The sequence below is a fragment of the Balaenoptera musculus genome, chromosome 12 (genome assembly GCF_009873245.2).
Source record: "Balaenoptera musculus isolate JJ_BM4_2016_0621 chromosome 12, mBalMus1.pri.v3, whole genome shotgun sequence".
In the NCBI taxonomy this organism is placed as follows: domain Eukaryota; kingdom Metazoa; phylum Chordata; class Mammalia; order Artiodactyla; family Balaenopteridae; genus Balaenoptera; species Balaenoptera musculus.
In genome coordinates, this window is record NC_045796.1 from 73,906,687 (window position 1) to 73,923,038 (window position 16,352).

The 16,352-nt window shown below is 38.6% G+C and overlaps 1 protein-coding gene across 2 annotated transcripts in view; it reads left to right on the forward strand.

The window, feature by feature from the left end:
- The window catches only part of UBE3D (ubiquitin protein ligase E3D), a 145,653-nt gene that overhangs the window by 76,433 nt on the left and 52,868 nt on the right, over window positions 1-16,352 (forward strand). For both annotated transcript variants that reach the window (XM_036871954.1, XM_036871955.1), the window contains exon 9: window positions 12,838-12,976. In XM_036871954.1, coding sequence (XP_036727849.1) covers window positions 12,838-12,976 — 139 coding nt within the window. The remainder of the gene's footprint in view (window positions 1-12,837; window positions 12,977-16,352) is intronic.

Here is a 16,352-nt window from a genome sequence, read left to right on the forward strand (position 1 = left end):
TAAAAATTGAGATTTTTGTTTGAACAGTGTCTTTCATTTGGTGTATTTCATGGTGACTTATCATAATAGACTGCTTTAAATCGTCTGAAATAGCAAGACATGAATTTCAACAATGACTTCCCCAAGGCTAGAGAAGTCAGTGGGAGCTCAAACCGCTAGGTAGACAGTTTTTGGTTTTTTTTTTTTTTTAAACTCATATGCAAGTGTAAAACTTTTATGAGGCTGCTTTAACGAGGTCCTTTGGGATTTAGGGTTACTTATCTAAGCTCTTATTAAAAATGAAAACTTTTCTATGTTTAGCCCTGGAAAGCAAAACTGATCCTAACAATACCGTAAGCTGGGAGAATGAATCCTGTTCTGCAGACTGACTCAGAAATAAAGTGCAGGAACTTTGGGGCTAGAGTCTTCAGCACTGATGTGATGCGAATGGGACAGTGACAGCGGAGCCAGTATTTCAAAGTCTCCTTTAACTAAAAAAGTTCAGCTCTACTATGCTGGTAATTTAGGGTGTGGCGTGACTTATTGAAATTGCTTCCAGCCCGAGAGTCCTGTTTCCCAGAGCACTCCAGTGTCTCCATCGGAGTCTTGTTGCTCCAGAACCGTGTCGCCTGGTACAAGGTCTGTGAGCCCTTTTCATTTACGGCATCTGCACTTGTTGAAGTCTTTGACTTCTGCCCTCCCATGCTGAGAAGTGGGCCATGGGAGAGAGTTGTTTCTAAGGTTAATGTGCCCAAATCACTCTGTACGTAACCCAGCGGAAGAGCCGAAACTGCCGCAGGAAAAATTTTGCCATCTTGAAACTTGTTCAGCTTCTTCGTAGGTATCTTCTGGTTTGATGAGTCTGGGTACTGCCGTGAATCTGTTCTCAGACAGACCCTGGGAGTTAAGATTTTAAATTATCTGTGATGCAATACAATTATGGGGAATGAGGACATTGTGAGGGGAGAAAGCAAATGTTACAAAATCAGGGGCAAGATCTTTTGCAGGCTTGAAATGCTTATCAGAGTCAATTTAGCTTGGGTGTGTCCAGTCCAGTTGGTAGAAATTTTAAGATGAGAAAGTGAGCGGATAAATGGATGAATCCATGGATAGAAAGGTAGGGTAGAGAGATGGATAGACAGATAAAACTTATTGTTGATAACATGATTGTTGGTGGATAGGTTTCTGTGCTAAAGAATGAGTAAAAAGAATTGGGCAAACAGACACATCTGAGTGAGAGCATGGTGACAAATGCAGAATTTTGAAGACATGTATGAAGTGACCACAAATGAAAACCTGTAGCCAGTGAGCAATTTTGGATTATCTTTAAGGATCTTTCTTCAACAATTAACCTTAATAGTACTAATGGAAGTCACTGGAAGTAGTATATCACTTAGTGTAATCTGGGAACTTCTGAGTTTCCACCTCTGATTCTGAGACAATAAAGAGAAGAATAAGGGTGTAAAACACACAGATGATATTTCTAAGGAGGGAAGCACAGAACCACCAGCTGGCAGTTATGGTGCAGAGTATGGAGGTGACAGAAGGCAAACACCAAGAGAGAGGCTGATGGCAGAAATGCTGGCTGAAGTCCAGAGATAGAGGCAGTACAAGCATGAAAATTTAAACAGGTCGGGGAAATGTCAAAATGCACTTAAGTTTAGGAACTTCTATTCTGGAAGAATCTCAAAGCAGTTGCAAATGGGAGGAAGACTGTATGCACACTTGGTTTTAACTCTTCAACTTGAGCAGCTGTGTTAACAGTTGAGTTGCTAGGCACTGTCAGGAATAGAATATTTTAATCTTGGAGAAACCCAACTGTTAAAACAGCTGTTTGGTCTGATTAGACTTAAGCTGGCTCTGCTTAGGTAACACAACCTAATGGGATCATAGCACCAGGCAGATTGGCTGTTATTATGATTTTATTGGACATAACAAAAAGATAAATGGATGCTAGGTTGATTGCGGGGTCGGACACTGACTTTCCGAAGAAACCACGCTCTCTTGTTTATTTTGGCAAAGTGCAAAAGCAACTGTCATGGGCTTTTACCTTGTTCCCAGTTCATGGAAATTACCTGAAATAATTTTGCCGTATGTTCCTTGGATGCAAGCTTTTTGTTCCTGGCACTTAAAAAAAAAAAAAAGTCTCCCTAGTTTTATTCACACCTCTTTATTATCTCCTAATAATACATAATATACCTGCTCAAGTCACCTCAAGCAGTCAGTCATTTGTATATTTATTTTGTATTCTTTGTTTTCTAAGCAAAAAATGCTGTTAATAGCAACCACCAAGTTTGTCAGTTTGCAGGCAACAGATTTTTAATATCTAGAGCAGTTTGAGTGACGCTAACGGTGATGAAAATCTTGGGTTCCAAATTTACCATCTCAAGTACTTTCTTTCATGGAAAAGACGGCTGATTAGGTTAGTTTCAGTAAATTTTTAAGTTAAAGATTGAAAGTACTTGTAAGATGATTTGGTTGATTTCTTGCATAAAAACTAATTTTACTTTATGTAATGTTAATATATATTTTAAACATTCAGAGATAGGTTTCATTTCATATATTTTGAAAATGAAAATAGCTTGACTTTTTATATGATCACCAAAATAGTCATATTCATTGTAAACATTTGAAACAATACAGGAAAATATAGTATAAGAGAGCAAGCAGAATTCTTATAATTTCAGTCCCTGTAGGAAACTGCTATTAATATTTTGGCACTCTTCCTTGTATATACCTCTTCATGTACATTACACAAAAAGATATGGTTAGAAGATTTAGTTTTATATGAATTAATTTTAGCTATATATATTGTTCTTTATTCTTCTTTTGCTTTTTTTTTAACTTGTCAAAATCGTGTGACTGTCTTTCCATTCAACATAGATCTGCAGTCATCATTTAGGTCTTCATTTTGGGGCGTTTCATATTTTGAAGTAGTGACTTATTTTTGCTAGTTTCTAAAACTCAATGTTGTAAGTAATTAGAAAGCAGAATTGAAGATGATGCTTGGGATGTTAATAAGAGATGAACTTAGGTATCAAAAGTATATTTTCACTGAAAATATATGTTTCTTTCACTAACTAAAGCAAGTTTACAGGTTTTGAAAGTTTGTATCAATAAGTTAACCAAAAAACCCAGAATAAACAAATGGGACCTAATTAAACTTAAAGGCTTTTGCACAGCAAAGGAAACCATAAACAAAACGAAAAGACAACCCACAGAATAGGAGAAAATATTTGCCAACAAAGTGACCGACAAGGGATTAATCTCCAAAATACACAAGCAGCTCATGCAGCTCAATATCAAACAAACAACTCAATCAAACAATGGGCAGAAGATCTAAATAGACATTTGTCCAGAGAAGACATATAGGTGGCCAAGAGGCATATGAAAAGATGCTCAACATCACTAATTATTAGAGAAATGCAAATCAAAACTACAGTGAGGTATCACCTCACACAGGTCAGAATGGCCATCATCAAAAAGTCTACAAACAATAAATGCCGGAGAGGGCATGGAGAAAAGGGAACTGTCCTGCACCGTTGGTGGGAATGTAAATTGGTACAGCCACTATGGAGAATAGTATGGAGGTTCCTTAAAAAACTAAAAATAGAGTTACCATATGATCCAGCAATCCCACTCCTGGGCATATATCTGGAGAAAACCATAATTCAAAAAGACACATGCACCCCAATGTTCATTGCAGCACTATTTACAATAGTCAGGACATGGAAGCAACCTAAGTGTCCATTGACAGAGGAGTGAATAAAGAAGATGTGGTGCATATATACAATAGAATACTACTCAGCCATTAAAAAGAATGAAATAATGCCATTTGCAGCAACATGGATGGACTTAGAGATTATCATACTAAGTGAAGTAAGTCAGACAGAGAAAAGACAAATATCATATGATATCACTTATATGTGGAATGTAAAAAGGTGATACAAATGAACTTATTTACAAAACAGAAATAGACTCACAGAAAACACATAGAAAACAAACTTATGGTTACCAAAGGGGAAAGGTTGGGGGGAGGGATAAATAAGAGTTCGGGTTTAACATATACACACTACTATATATAAAATAGACAGTCAACAACTGTATAGCACAGGGAACTCTACTCAGTATTCTGTAATAACCTAAATGGGAAAAGAATCTTAAAAAGAATGGATATATGTATATGCATAACTGAGCCACTTTGCTGTACACCTGAAACTAATACAACATTGTAAATCAGCTATACCCCAATATAAAATAAAAAGTAAATAAAAAGTAATAATAATTTAACAAAAAAACTTTGGTTATAAATGAAATATTTTTGTTATTTTAAAGTAAAGAATTAAACAAAAGCTTTTCTGGTTGGACCATCAAGAAGCATTGTGTTGCTATCTTCCTATTTCTTAGGCTAAAACATGCAAGCTTTCCTCATTTTAACATTCACAAATAATTTCTTATTATAGTATAAATTTGTTTGGAGGATGGCAACATTTTTCTATTCACAGTGTGTTGTATTGCTGTTAAAAAAAAAAAAAAAAAAGACAAGTTAGCTTTTGTAGCTCCCCTAATGTCAGTAAATTCAGGTGCTTAACTGCCTTTCATCAGTTCCTGAGAATAACTTGAAAACCTTTCTAGAATACTGATTTCTTGAGTATCCCACATTTAATACCCCATTCCCACCCCCACTTACACACACACTTATACAGGGAATGATTACCCACATTTTCAGTGTTTTTTTCATACTTTGGTCCCAAATATTGGGACTAGCCTCTCCAAAATGAACAGAATGTAGAATAGTGAAAGCCAGTTATCAGAGATAGCTCATTTCAAGGGTATGGTGGCAAGGAAAGGGAAACTATATATTTAATAATTAAAAAAAAAAATTGTGGCCTTTGGGGGTTTCAGTGAAATTGCTCTCAGGTTCCAAAAGCTTTCATTTAACAAGATCTCTTTCTGCCTTGGAAAAATTTAGTCAAACATTTCCCTCTTTGACTCAAGATGCTCACCTAGGGGGTACTTCTTAATCCATAAAACCTTTGAATAGAACTTTGGAGTATACTTGCCAGTCTCCATAATCACATCTCTTTAGGATCCACTAATGGGTAAATGAGAGGTATAAAATTTAGGAGACTCTATGGCCTGACCTTGTAGATCTTATGGTTTATATTCATTTTATTAAGGTACAGAAGGATCAAATTGTTACAGGGGAATTGAATTTAAGTTGGTAGAAATGAATTTTCTCTATGCAAGATAACTTGGAAATTGATTCTCTGACCTTACCTGAAATGGGTGTGGCCATCTGGGCTTTCATGTTACCAGAGTTACTTTGACATATGTTAAGTTAGTGATCTTGGCATTTGGATTCTCATCTCTCCTCATAGAGGGACAGAATTTTTAGTCATCAGGATGCGTCTTCTGATGAATCAGAGAGCGCCACTTGTGATGTAGGGTCATGCAGTCGAGTTACTAATAGCTGGGATACCAAGATTGGCCAGGCCTGATTCATCTAAATGAGTTACACCATTGCCAGCTGCCCTCTCGTGAAGGAAGAGTGTCTGGATTTTCAAAAGAAGGCCATCTGAGAGTGGACTTAGGAGGAGTTGTAAAGAGTAGCCAGGGATGCTGAAGATGACGGTATTCAGTAAAGGCAGAGGAGGGGAGGGGGGGATGGTGCAAACCACCAGGAAACACCCATTCTGAAGCCACGGGCTGATACAGCTCCGATAGATCATCTGTCTCTTCTCTGCTGAGACCAATTGTGTTTTCACTGGACATCTCAACACGGTCACTGCCAACCGATTTGAATTGAGAAATGAAGATAACCTGTTTGTTATACCAGGTCTAGGAAATATACCAGGTCTAGGAAATAATAAAAGAAGAAGTCTTAATCCATTGCTTTGTAATTCATGCATCATAAGCACTTTTCCATCCACACTGGCAAAGGACTTAAACTGTGGGACAGAGCAGGTAGTGTTGATCAATGGACATGTTGGCTGCGGTGGCACCTGATGGGACAGGGAAGCTAGGGAGGCCCAGTGTGAGGTTTATTTATGAGAATGTCATCAGAGTGGACCTAATTTATTACATCCCAACCTCATACATTGACTTCAGTTACTCAGGAAAGGGATTAAAGGATTGGAAATGCATTTCTCAGTCTCCTTTTCAACTAAATTCCTCTGGTAATGTATTGAGATAAAAATGTGAGCCAGGAGACTTTCTCTTTAAAATGCTTCAAAAATTTTTTCTAACTGGTTATACTTACTAAAATATGCTAACACAAATACTATGATGTATAATTAGTTGGAACTTTTAAAATATGTTATCAAATATGGTAAATTAGAAATCAGATTTTGACCTAAAAAACAGTGGTTCTTACGCTGAGGTCCATGAATCTTAAAAATATTATGCTAAGTGAAAGAAGCCAGGAAAAAAAAGTTCATATATTGTATGATTCCATGTACATATGAAAGGAGGGCATGAATGGGCTTGGGGGATTGGGTGGTCTGAGAAACAATCAAAATTCTGTGCAAAATTTTCTTTGTATAAATAAACACCGTTGTAGGGAGAGACTTCATAGTTTTAATCATCTTATCATGGAAACCTGTGACGTTCAAATGGTTTGGAAATCACTACTTGAAAGCCTTTTAAAAAATGAATTTGTATCCTTTGTCCTCCTTTTATAAATATGTAGTAGTTCTTTCTATCACAATGGTTTCTGCCCTCTGCCTGTGATTTTAAAGATTTTTTGTTTATTAACAATACCATTAAAAAAAAATAAAGCCCTTATGGCTTATGAGTTTGTTGTAGTTTCTTAGATTTTTCTGGAAAGATTCTTTTTTATAGATTTGTTTTTTACACTTACGCCATTAACACATCTTGACTTTAATTTTGAATATGGTAGAAGTTTTTAAATTTATTTTCTTCCAAATATCCTTTTGTATACTTGACATTTTCTACACCAAAAAGTTTTAAAAAATCTGAAATTAGCTGGCCTCTTTAGATGGACTTCTTTAAATTATGACATCTCTAATGATATTACTTCTAATTATGAAGTTTCTGGCACGCATGTTCTTAGGGTCAGTTCTCTTCTTTAGTAATAAGGATAATGCCAGTCCGATGTTCTCAACAACCGGCATCTTGCAATATTACAGTCATTTACAAAAAGCAAAATCTCTTATTATTTTTTGGCATGAATTAATACACTTAATTTTGAGATTGCCTTGTTGGTATCTTATTTAAGCAGAACCATTTTCCCTGTGCTTTCTGATACGTGGGAGAGAGAAAGAAGTTTATATCTGTCTTTTGATAAGCTTATAGGTCTTAGGAGCAAAGTTTGAAAGCCATAGCTTTCAGGAATTGTGTACCAAAATCTCTTCTCTCAAGAGCCCTTTAATTCAAAGAGAGTTGAAGAACGGTTTTGACATTTGTGATTTGAAAAGCTCATTTTTTCCTGTGATTTTCAAAGAAAACACTGTAATTTCAAAGAAATACTGTTCATCACTTAATGAACCTTATTTTGAAATTTATAAGCAGTAGTTGGTATATGTATTTTTCAAGTTCTATTTTTATGAATTAGTACTTTTTAAATATTTAAATATGATGGAGTTAATACGGCTTATCATAACAGATATGCCAGTATATTTAGTTGTTGCAGAATTTTGTGTTCTTGACAATATAAGAATTTAAAAATTTTTGACTCTTTGTCCAAATTATGTATTAAATGGTTGTATGTTTTTAATGATTCTAGCACTAAGTTTTGGTCATTTGCCTGATTTGGTATTTTGACAGCTTAAATTAATGAGATTATCATTGTTAAAGCTTTGAAATTGAATTTTAAGAATCTACAGGTATAAACAATATTATATTTCAACATCATTAATGAAGGCTATTTGCTTTTTTGGGTCTTTCTAGGACTGAAGTGTCCAAATCAACTACTAAAATATGAGAAACATGAGATTTAAGTTAAATATTTTCAAGTTGAGCTCTTTTATACCGTATTACAGTGTGTTGGACTCTTTTGATATAATTGTAATTTTTGGTAGAGGTGTTATATGATCTCTATTTGTCATTTTTGCCTTTGTTACATTAGATGACCTCTATGTTTCCTAGAAGACTGTATCACCTTTCTATTTTCTCAAGTTCTTTTCTTAATATTGATTGGTGTTTGATTGATTCTCAGTTTCACTATTTTTGTTAGAAGTGATGGAAAATGACTTTTTTTCTCCGTCTCATTGCCTCTTTTAAAATAGATAGGCCATAGCTGCTTCTCTAAGGAATTTTGTCAAGGCAGAAGTTTAGAAATAAAGATGGTGTGTCCTCTACTCGCATTTGGTCTCTTAGACTGAGGTTACCTGGCTGACAGCTCTGGTCTCCTAGGAAGGCTTTTCCTCTTCAGTGCTTTAAAAATCACAGAAATAGGTTTCAATTGATACTTAGTTCATTATTCTGTTTGAAGTATCGTGTTGATTTTATAGGTCTAATGTGATTTAGGTCTATGATGTCTTTGTAGGAAATACCAGAAATAATCCAGATTCTGGATTATTAGAATCCTGTTTCTTAAAATGTTTATATCATTAACAGAAACTTGTATTGATATTTGAGCCATGGGTGGATAGTCTCAAGTATCACCTCTGGCTTAAACAACACATGCCCTAAATAATACATAATGAGTTTGGTACTTAGATTAAGATAAACTGAATTTTCTCCCTCTTCCCTTCCTGTTCTCATTTCTTTCTTCCTAAATTAAAAAAAAAAAAAAATTAAAAACATTAAGTGAAGTTTTGGGGAAAACTTACCCGTAGCTCTAACTTTCCAAAACAGCTATTTTCATTTTTCATGTATTACTTTTTCTCTTTCTCCACAGATATGGATGTTTCATGTGATTAATGTTTTATGCAATTAAAATTGTAAAGAAAATTTATAAATCTTAACACTAAAAAAATAAGTCCTGGGCAAATGAAATGTATACTGAAGAAAAAAAAAGGATAGGATGAATATTAGGATTTGAGAGCCATATTAGGTCCAGCTGGATTGTCTGATGTCAAAAATAAGGCTGTTCAAAGTATTAAAAAATGACATGTTCTGAGATATCTAAAATTTATCCCAAAGAGGACTCAGGAGATAGGATTTAGATCAGAGTAAGTAAAATTTCCTTCTCTCATTGCAAAACTTGATAAATATCAGATATATCTGCTTGCAAACTCTAATAATAAAATTTATGTAAAGCAAAAAAATAAAAAATAAATAAAATTTATCCCATTATTTGCCCTTGGGCTTCTCTATTTTTGGATAAAATTTATTAAAAAATATCTACTATGCTTTTGCTCTGTTTATGATATAGCAAAAAAAGAATGAGATTTAGATGGAGAGGAACATGCTTGAGTTTCTTCTCCATCACTTACTGACTATGTGATCAAGACAATGTTCTTCACCTTTCTGAGCTTCAATAGAGATAAAAATTGTTAAATCACAGAATACTTTAAGATTGGATTAAAAATGCCAGTTTTGGATTTACATGCCATACACATAATTACAGAGAAACATGACTAACGGTTTTGGTGGTTTGACACATTGGTTAGGTTATGTATAAACTCCAAGATCTTATGAGGAAACTTGGCGTATCCAAGATCACTTGCTGGTGAGTGACAAGGCAGTGCTAATGTATTTTATTTTCTATTTGAGTGTCCTTTTTGATAGGTCACACCATAGCCACTTAGCAGCATGTTGATACCTTTAAACAGCATTTAAACTTTCCTTTGTCTGCACCACAGATCACATCAACACATCATAACATTAACTTGTTTCTGATTATAAAAAATAACACTTGGAAAATAAGAAAGACTAAAGAAGAAAATGTAAAAAACAGGTTATTATATTCTTCTCATGGAAATAACCGTTTATATTTGTGTTGCCTCCTAATTTTTTTTCTCACTGTAGAACTATTTTCGCTTACCGTGACATAGGTGTATTTTCCCATGTTCATCTTACCACCTTTCTTATTCAAGTTTTAGAATATATATGTAATAAAGTAGCAGCTTATAAAGGGTAAAATAATTTCCTACAGAAAAATGAAGATACTCTTAACTCTATCTTTTACAAGCTAAAGAGTTAAAATGCAGAAGAAACAGGCGTTGGCAGATTCCTTTACTAAGGTCCTGCTTGTGGTTTGTTTGGAGAGGGTAATGCTACTTACGATGTCTTCAGAGATCAGTGTGGTACGATGGGGAGAGAGCAAGGCTTTGAATTCGGGCTCGCTTGAGTGAATCCTGGTCCCATCACCCACTAGCTGTGTGATGCTGGACCATCACTTAAACTCTCTGACCTCTGGTTTCCTCAACTTTAAAATGGGATGAACATGCCTGCCTTTCAGGGCTGCTGTAGGATTAGACACAACAACCGTCAATAGAGTGCCTGGCCCGCCGTCTGGATGGGTAGGCACAGGTGAGATGATAGTCAGAAGCAACCTAAGGCCTAAGACTTGTCAAATTTAAGCATTCAATGTGGAGAGCATGTTATAGCCATAAGCCAAGATAACTCTGTTCTGAAACGATTTATTTGTATAATTCACCATTTCCTCTTTCTCTTGCAAATATGATTACTGCCAAAAGAGGAGAAGAAAATGATGAAAAGTGAAAGTGGCTGAAGTTGATCTCTGATTGGCAGGACCCTTAACTATGAGCTGCAGCAGCCCCGGTCCAGGTTGCGGTGTTCCCTGCGTCTTGGGGGACACCCTTGCTGACGGTCTGCGGCATGATGAGCCAGGGTTAGGTTTGGGGGTTTCACAGATGAGTCCCCAAGGGACATTCATGCTCCAGGCCTCCTCTTGTCGAGGCAAGAGATCCAATTCAGAAAAAGCAAATACCTTTTCAAGACACTGAAAAAAATTTCAGAATGAAAATAGCTTTAGTCAGCCCTATTGTGGGTGATAGGACAGGCGGTATCAATTCTGAAAACTTAAGTTGTTGATTGAACATACAATAAAAGTGAAAAATCACTATTGCTTTTAGCCACTAAAAAAGTCAATACCTGGGTGTATCTGAGGAACAACAACACTAACCTTATCTTTATTTCCACACTAGCTGTGGAGTTAGAGGAATCCACAGGCCGTGGTTGCTCACATCTGATCTACGATGAGTCAGAGATGTAGACACAGCCCAGATAAGAATGCAAGGAGGGCGGTGGTTAAGGATTGTAATAGCTGCAAGTACGGTATTACGCAAGTAGTTAATTCTCGTAAGGGAAACAGGCGGATGTTTCCAAGAAGTGTTACCTAAGTGGTTCTTGCAGGATGAACAGAAGTTCACCAGTAAGGATAACAGCCTTCTAGGCCCAGAAGACTGTAGGAGCAAGACACAGCATGTGTAGTATATTGCAGTTCAGGGAATGGAAAGTAAGCGTGTGGTTTGTGGGTCCTAAGGAAGGGGGAGGGGGGGATGAGCTTGAAGCCACCGCACTAATATGACACTTGACTTTTACCAAAGACAGCAAGATGTTTACTTCCATGCCAGTGAAATGTTGGGAATGTCATATACTTGGTAAAAGCAGAAAGAATAACTTCGCCAATCAATAGAAAAGAGTAATTTTTAAAACATAGAAAAGGCACTCAACTGTGCACTTGCTGAAATAGACCATTTTTTAGGAAAGTGGACAGTGTCCTTTTGCAGTCCAGCCAGTAGGCAAGTGCTGCAGAGTTAACTCCCTACCACACATCAGAGATGCATCAGCCTAAGTAACCTGGCGGACCGCACAGCTAAAGCATCTGCTGTGGCTCGTCATAGAGAGTGTTAAATCCCTTATGCCCTCAGCCACTGATGCCCTCTCAACTTCCAGAAGTCACCACTGATTTGGTTAAAGGTACCTTTACAGAGGGAGGTTTAAGGAAAGGCAAACATGTATTTTTAAGCGAAAATATATATTTAAAATACACGTCTATTACTCTTTCAAAATTAGGACAGCGATAAGAGACACTTTGGTAGGGGCGCAGGCAGGAAATACTCAAGTAAATAGAAGAGTTGATAGAATAAGACTCGTGCTCTTCTTAGTACATTGTATCCTCATAATGCTTTCCTGATTTTCCCTTTAAGCACTAGATGGGAAGTCAGGAAACCAAGATTCAGAGCCAGCCACAGCGTTTTCTAAACATCTGCCTCATCTCAGACAGGTCTCTTTACTCTTCTAGCCCTCCGTTCCCTCATGTCCCTGGTGAGAGGATTCTCGAGTAGGTCCCACGGGAAGTAGCAGAGCTGCTTCGCGGGCCTCTCTGGAAGATGACGGGGTCTTCCGCCAACCCTTCCCTTGCAAGAGAGCAGCTTCACTCTCGTTTGTATTATGAACAGGGGCTTTTATAAGAATTATTGATAAAAGGATGCTATCACTTTTTAAAAGTCTGGAAAAAAAAAACAGAACCAGATATTTCATGGGGCATATCCAGGTCAGAAAGAATTTCTACATGTGGAGAATGGGATAACAGTAGTTCCATTTCATAGCTATCTGGGGGTTGAACAAGATTACTACATGTGGAACAGGGCATAGAACAAAAGAAGCATTTGATGTGTTAGCTATTAACCCCCCACCCCAAAAGGTCCCTCACAAATGAGACTGCATTTCATACAACTCTTAAACTTTGAGTATGAGCTGTTGACCTGAAGAAAAATTGCCTAATCCCTCTGTTTTCTCTCAAAAACACTATAAAAATGTCTTGTACATGTTCTCTGTGAATTTTTAGTATAACCATTTTATTTCTATTTCTTGTACATCGCTCTTTCTCTCCCACAACCAAAAGTTTTCTCCTTACATCAGGTTTTTGAAATACGTCTGACCGGATGCAGTGATGAAGTTGCACCCATTGGTGTGTTTCAGGCTCGCCAGCTCGTGGGAAAGTGACATCAGTGTCCACTGCCTCACCCTGCCCTCTGCAACCTGCTTGGAGCTGCTGTTGATCTTGTCAAGGAGTAATGCCACGTTGCCTCCCTCCCTCCGCTGCATGAATTCTTTCCAGGTAAGGCGTGGCTCCTTTACCACACTGTGATTTCTCAGTTTGACTCGTTATCATTTTTTAAGGATCCTGTCTTTACCAGGCGCTAGCCCACGGAAACCCACGTTTTCACAGGATAGTAATAACGAGCACAACGCATGTATTGCCTTGTTCTGTCTCTTTCTAAATGGAGCCTCAGAACTGATTAGATAATTGTCTAGTAGTGGCCGAACCCATGTCTCTCTAACCCGGGGTTTGTTCTCATCATCTCTGTCTTTCCTGCCTCCGAGAGAGGAGGCAAGAACGTTTGGCAAAGACACCTGTGAATGCCACTTCCTTTTTCCCAGCTTTGCCCTAGAACAAGGATCTTCGGCCATCATTAGGATCTTTGCTGCTTTTAGCTTGCAGTCAGATTGCCGAATGGAGGTTTAACAGTGGCTGCATCCCCCCCCCCCCCACTCTCGGCACCTTTTCCCTCTCTCCCCACTCCCTCCCTTCTCTGGGTATTTATCTGTGCTCCTGGTCAGAGCAGTACAGAACAGAACAACACACATGGACTGACCAGCAGGAAGACGCCGTCCCTGGTAGGCAGCTAGTTGTCACCAAGGTGGCATATGAGAATTCAGATGTTGGCTGGTCACTTCACTTGTGACCATATAGCTACTGAATGTTATTGAACTTATCTGTGACTCTCGGCATTGGAAAAATATTCCCAAGCCCTCTGAGCCTGTTGAGCAGGCCACGTGCGTTGCTGAGAAATGACTGAACGTGGGTGGCTTGTTTCTGCTTCTGAAGGGTTGCTGATGTGTCCTGAGATAACTTCAGAATTGGCGGATATTGCTTGGTGCATCTCTGTGGTAAAACAAGACGTGGATTTTCCTATGAAATATAGCTCAGGAATTTGGTAAAAAGAATAATAATAATAACTGCTCCATAATAATTTGCATCCGTATTCTCCTGGTACTCTGTTACATTGATTGTCTCTGTGATTTTCTTCCTGATACACACATTTCGGACTTTGGCTGTGGCATACCTGTTTGAATTTATCATTACTCGATTATCAGCTTGAAGGTCCTAGATTCAAGGACCAGAGAGAACACCTTCTCATTTTGTAGGAGAGGAAACTGAGACCCAGAGAGATGGAGTCAGTTGGCCAGGGAGTAGCCAGCATGTTAGAGACAGAGCTGGACTCGCCAGGCTTATGCTGGGTAACAGCTTCCGCTACCCAAATTCAGTGCTCGCGGAAGCCCCAGGAGGTGGACGGGGTGTGAGTGGTCATATCTGCCTTGGAATGTCCACAACACCCCCCTATTATGTAATTATTGTAATTATTTGTCTACTGCCCTGAACTGGAACTGATTTAAAATTCTGTGTATCAATCCATATTTCTTCTAAGTTTTGCTCTTTGGATTGAACATTGAACGCAAAAGTTCGCCCACAAACTTTTATGGGAGATGCGAGAAACTTAATAGTGGTTGTCTTTGGGGAGCGAGACTGGAAGACAATTATTTTGTATTTCACTCCCTTCTACACTGTTGGAAGTTTTTATATGACGGGTGAGTGAGGAGCAAAAGAGATGACTCGGACTTGGAGGATTTTACAGCCTACTGGGGGAGATAGAACCGTCATCCATGGGCGATATAAATCTAGAATCATTTTATTACAAGGTAGCCTCCACGCAAGTCTTAAAGAGATTAAAGGTAAAAGAGTAATCTAGGTCGGGCGTGGGGGATTTGAGAGGAGGCCCAATCTGTACTTCTTCTCCGGGAGACGGAGGAAAACCAGCTCCTTCAAGGCGCTCACCTCGAGCACACATACACACACAGGTACGAAAGCCTGGCCCGTCCTGCGTGCCGTCCGTGCTCGCTCCCTGCACCTCTCATCACAGGCGCTCTCACCGTCAGGACGTGAATTGCTGACTGTCCCTCTCTATTAGTGACTGCGCTTCTTCCACTTTCACTGCATTTGCTGAGCATGACTGTCAGCGGCACACACACGCTTTTCCCGGTTTCAGAGGTACAGAGAAACTGGGCGCGGGTTCACAAACAATGTCTGCTGAAGAGATCTTGTCCCTGCCGTTACCCCTGGAAAGATGCATTCTTATCAAGGACACGCCAGGAATTGACTTCCCCACGCAGGTCTTCACTCCAAGATAAAGGATCAGTGAACAGGGAAGGCTGTCTGTCGGGATTAGAAAGAGATGCTCTGCTTTTTCATCTTCAGAACACCTACCTTATCAGTTATTACAATGGCAAGGAACCGGGCTGCTAATGTTGCCCGTGTTGGGGATTTATTTCTTCAAGTGGAAACTCACTTTAGTGCGCGTTTTTTTGTTTTTTGTTTTTTTAAAGAGCTGTGTTGGCAAGAGCTGTAAAATAGTAGAATGACACTTGTTAAAGATACCATCTTTACATTTCCAGTTCTCTAACTTTCCAGGGCGAGTCAGTTACTGTGAGCAATGCTGCTTTTTCTGTAAAAATGTTATTTTAGGTTTCTGAGGATTCAGACAGCACTACTGCCTGAGCTCTTATCACTGCCAAATCCCAGAAGGAAAGGTTTATCTTATTAGTTAGAGCCATTAATGTATATGAAATTCTAACTTCTTAAATTATAGTGCAACATTTCTCCCAGGCTAACAGGGATATCGTTGGGTGGTTTTGTTATACTTTTCACTTCCGCTCTGGTCCAGTACCGTAATATCCCTGGTATGATTCTGAGCAAACAGAATGTAGGATTTGGTTGAGAATCACTGGTGTATTGCTAATCACATACCATAGTTGTTGCAGCCCCAAGAAGGATGGACTTACCACATCACTCCCCGCTTACGGTTCTTCTGTGACTTCCTATTGCAGTGAGAACAAAATCCAGACTCCTTATCCGGACCTACAAAGCCCAGCATATCTGTCCCTACCTCCCTTTCTGGCCTAATCTCCTGCTCGCTCCCTCTCACTCACTCTGTTCCAGTCACACTGGCCTTATTTCCTGCTCCCTCTCACGAGCTGGTCCTGGCCGCAGGGTCTGTGCACTGCCTGTTCTCTATGCTTCCAGGAGAATACTCTGGACCAGAGCTTTGCATGGCTGGGTCCTCTTGTCTTTCAGGTCTCAGCTCAGGTGTCCCTTCCCCTAAGAAGCCTAACCTCACCCCCACCCCCTGCCCCTTACTAAATTCCCCCGCTCCCTGTCACCATTATTCTATAATCTCACCTTGTTTTATTTTCTTCATGGCTCTTTTCACTATTTAGAGTGCTTTTTCATTTTTTTTGTTTGTCTTTTTTCCTGTACAAAAATGTGTGTTGAATGAGAACAGGGAGAATGTCTGTTTTTGCTCAGTGTTGCATCCACAGAACTTAGGGCAGTGCTCAGCTGTAGGAAGCATTTAATAAATATTGGCTGGCTGGCT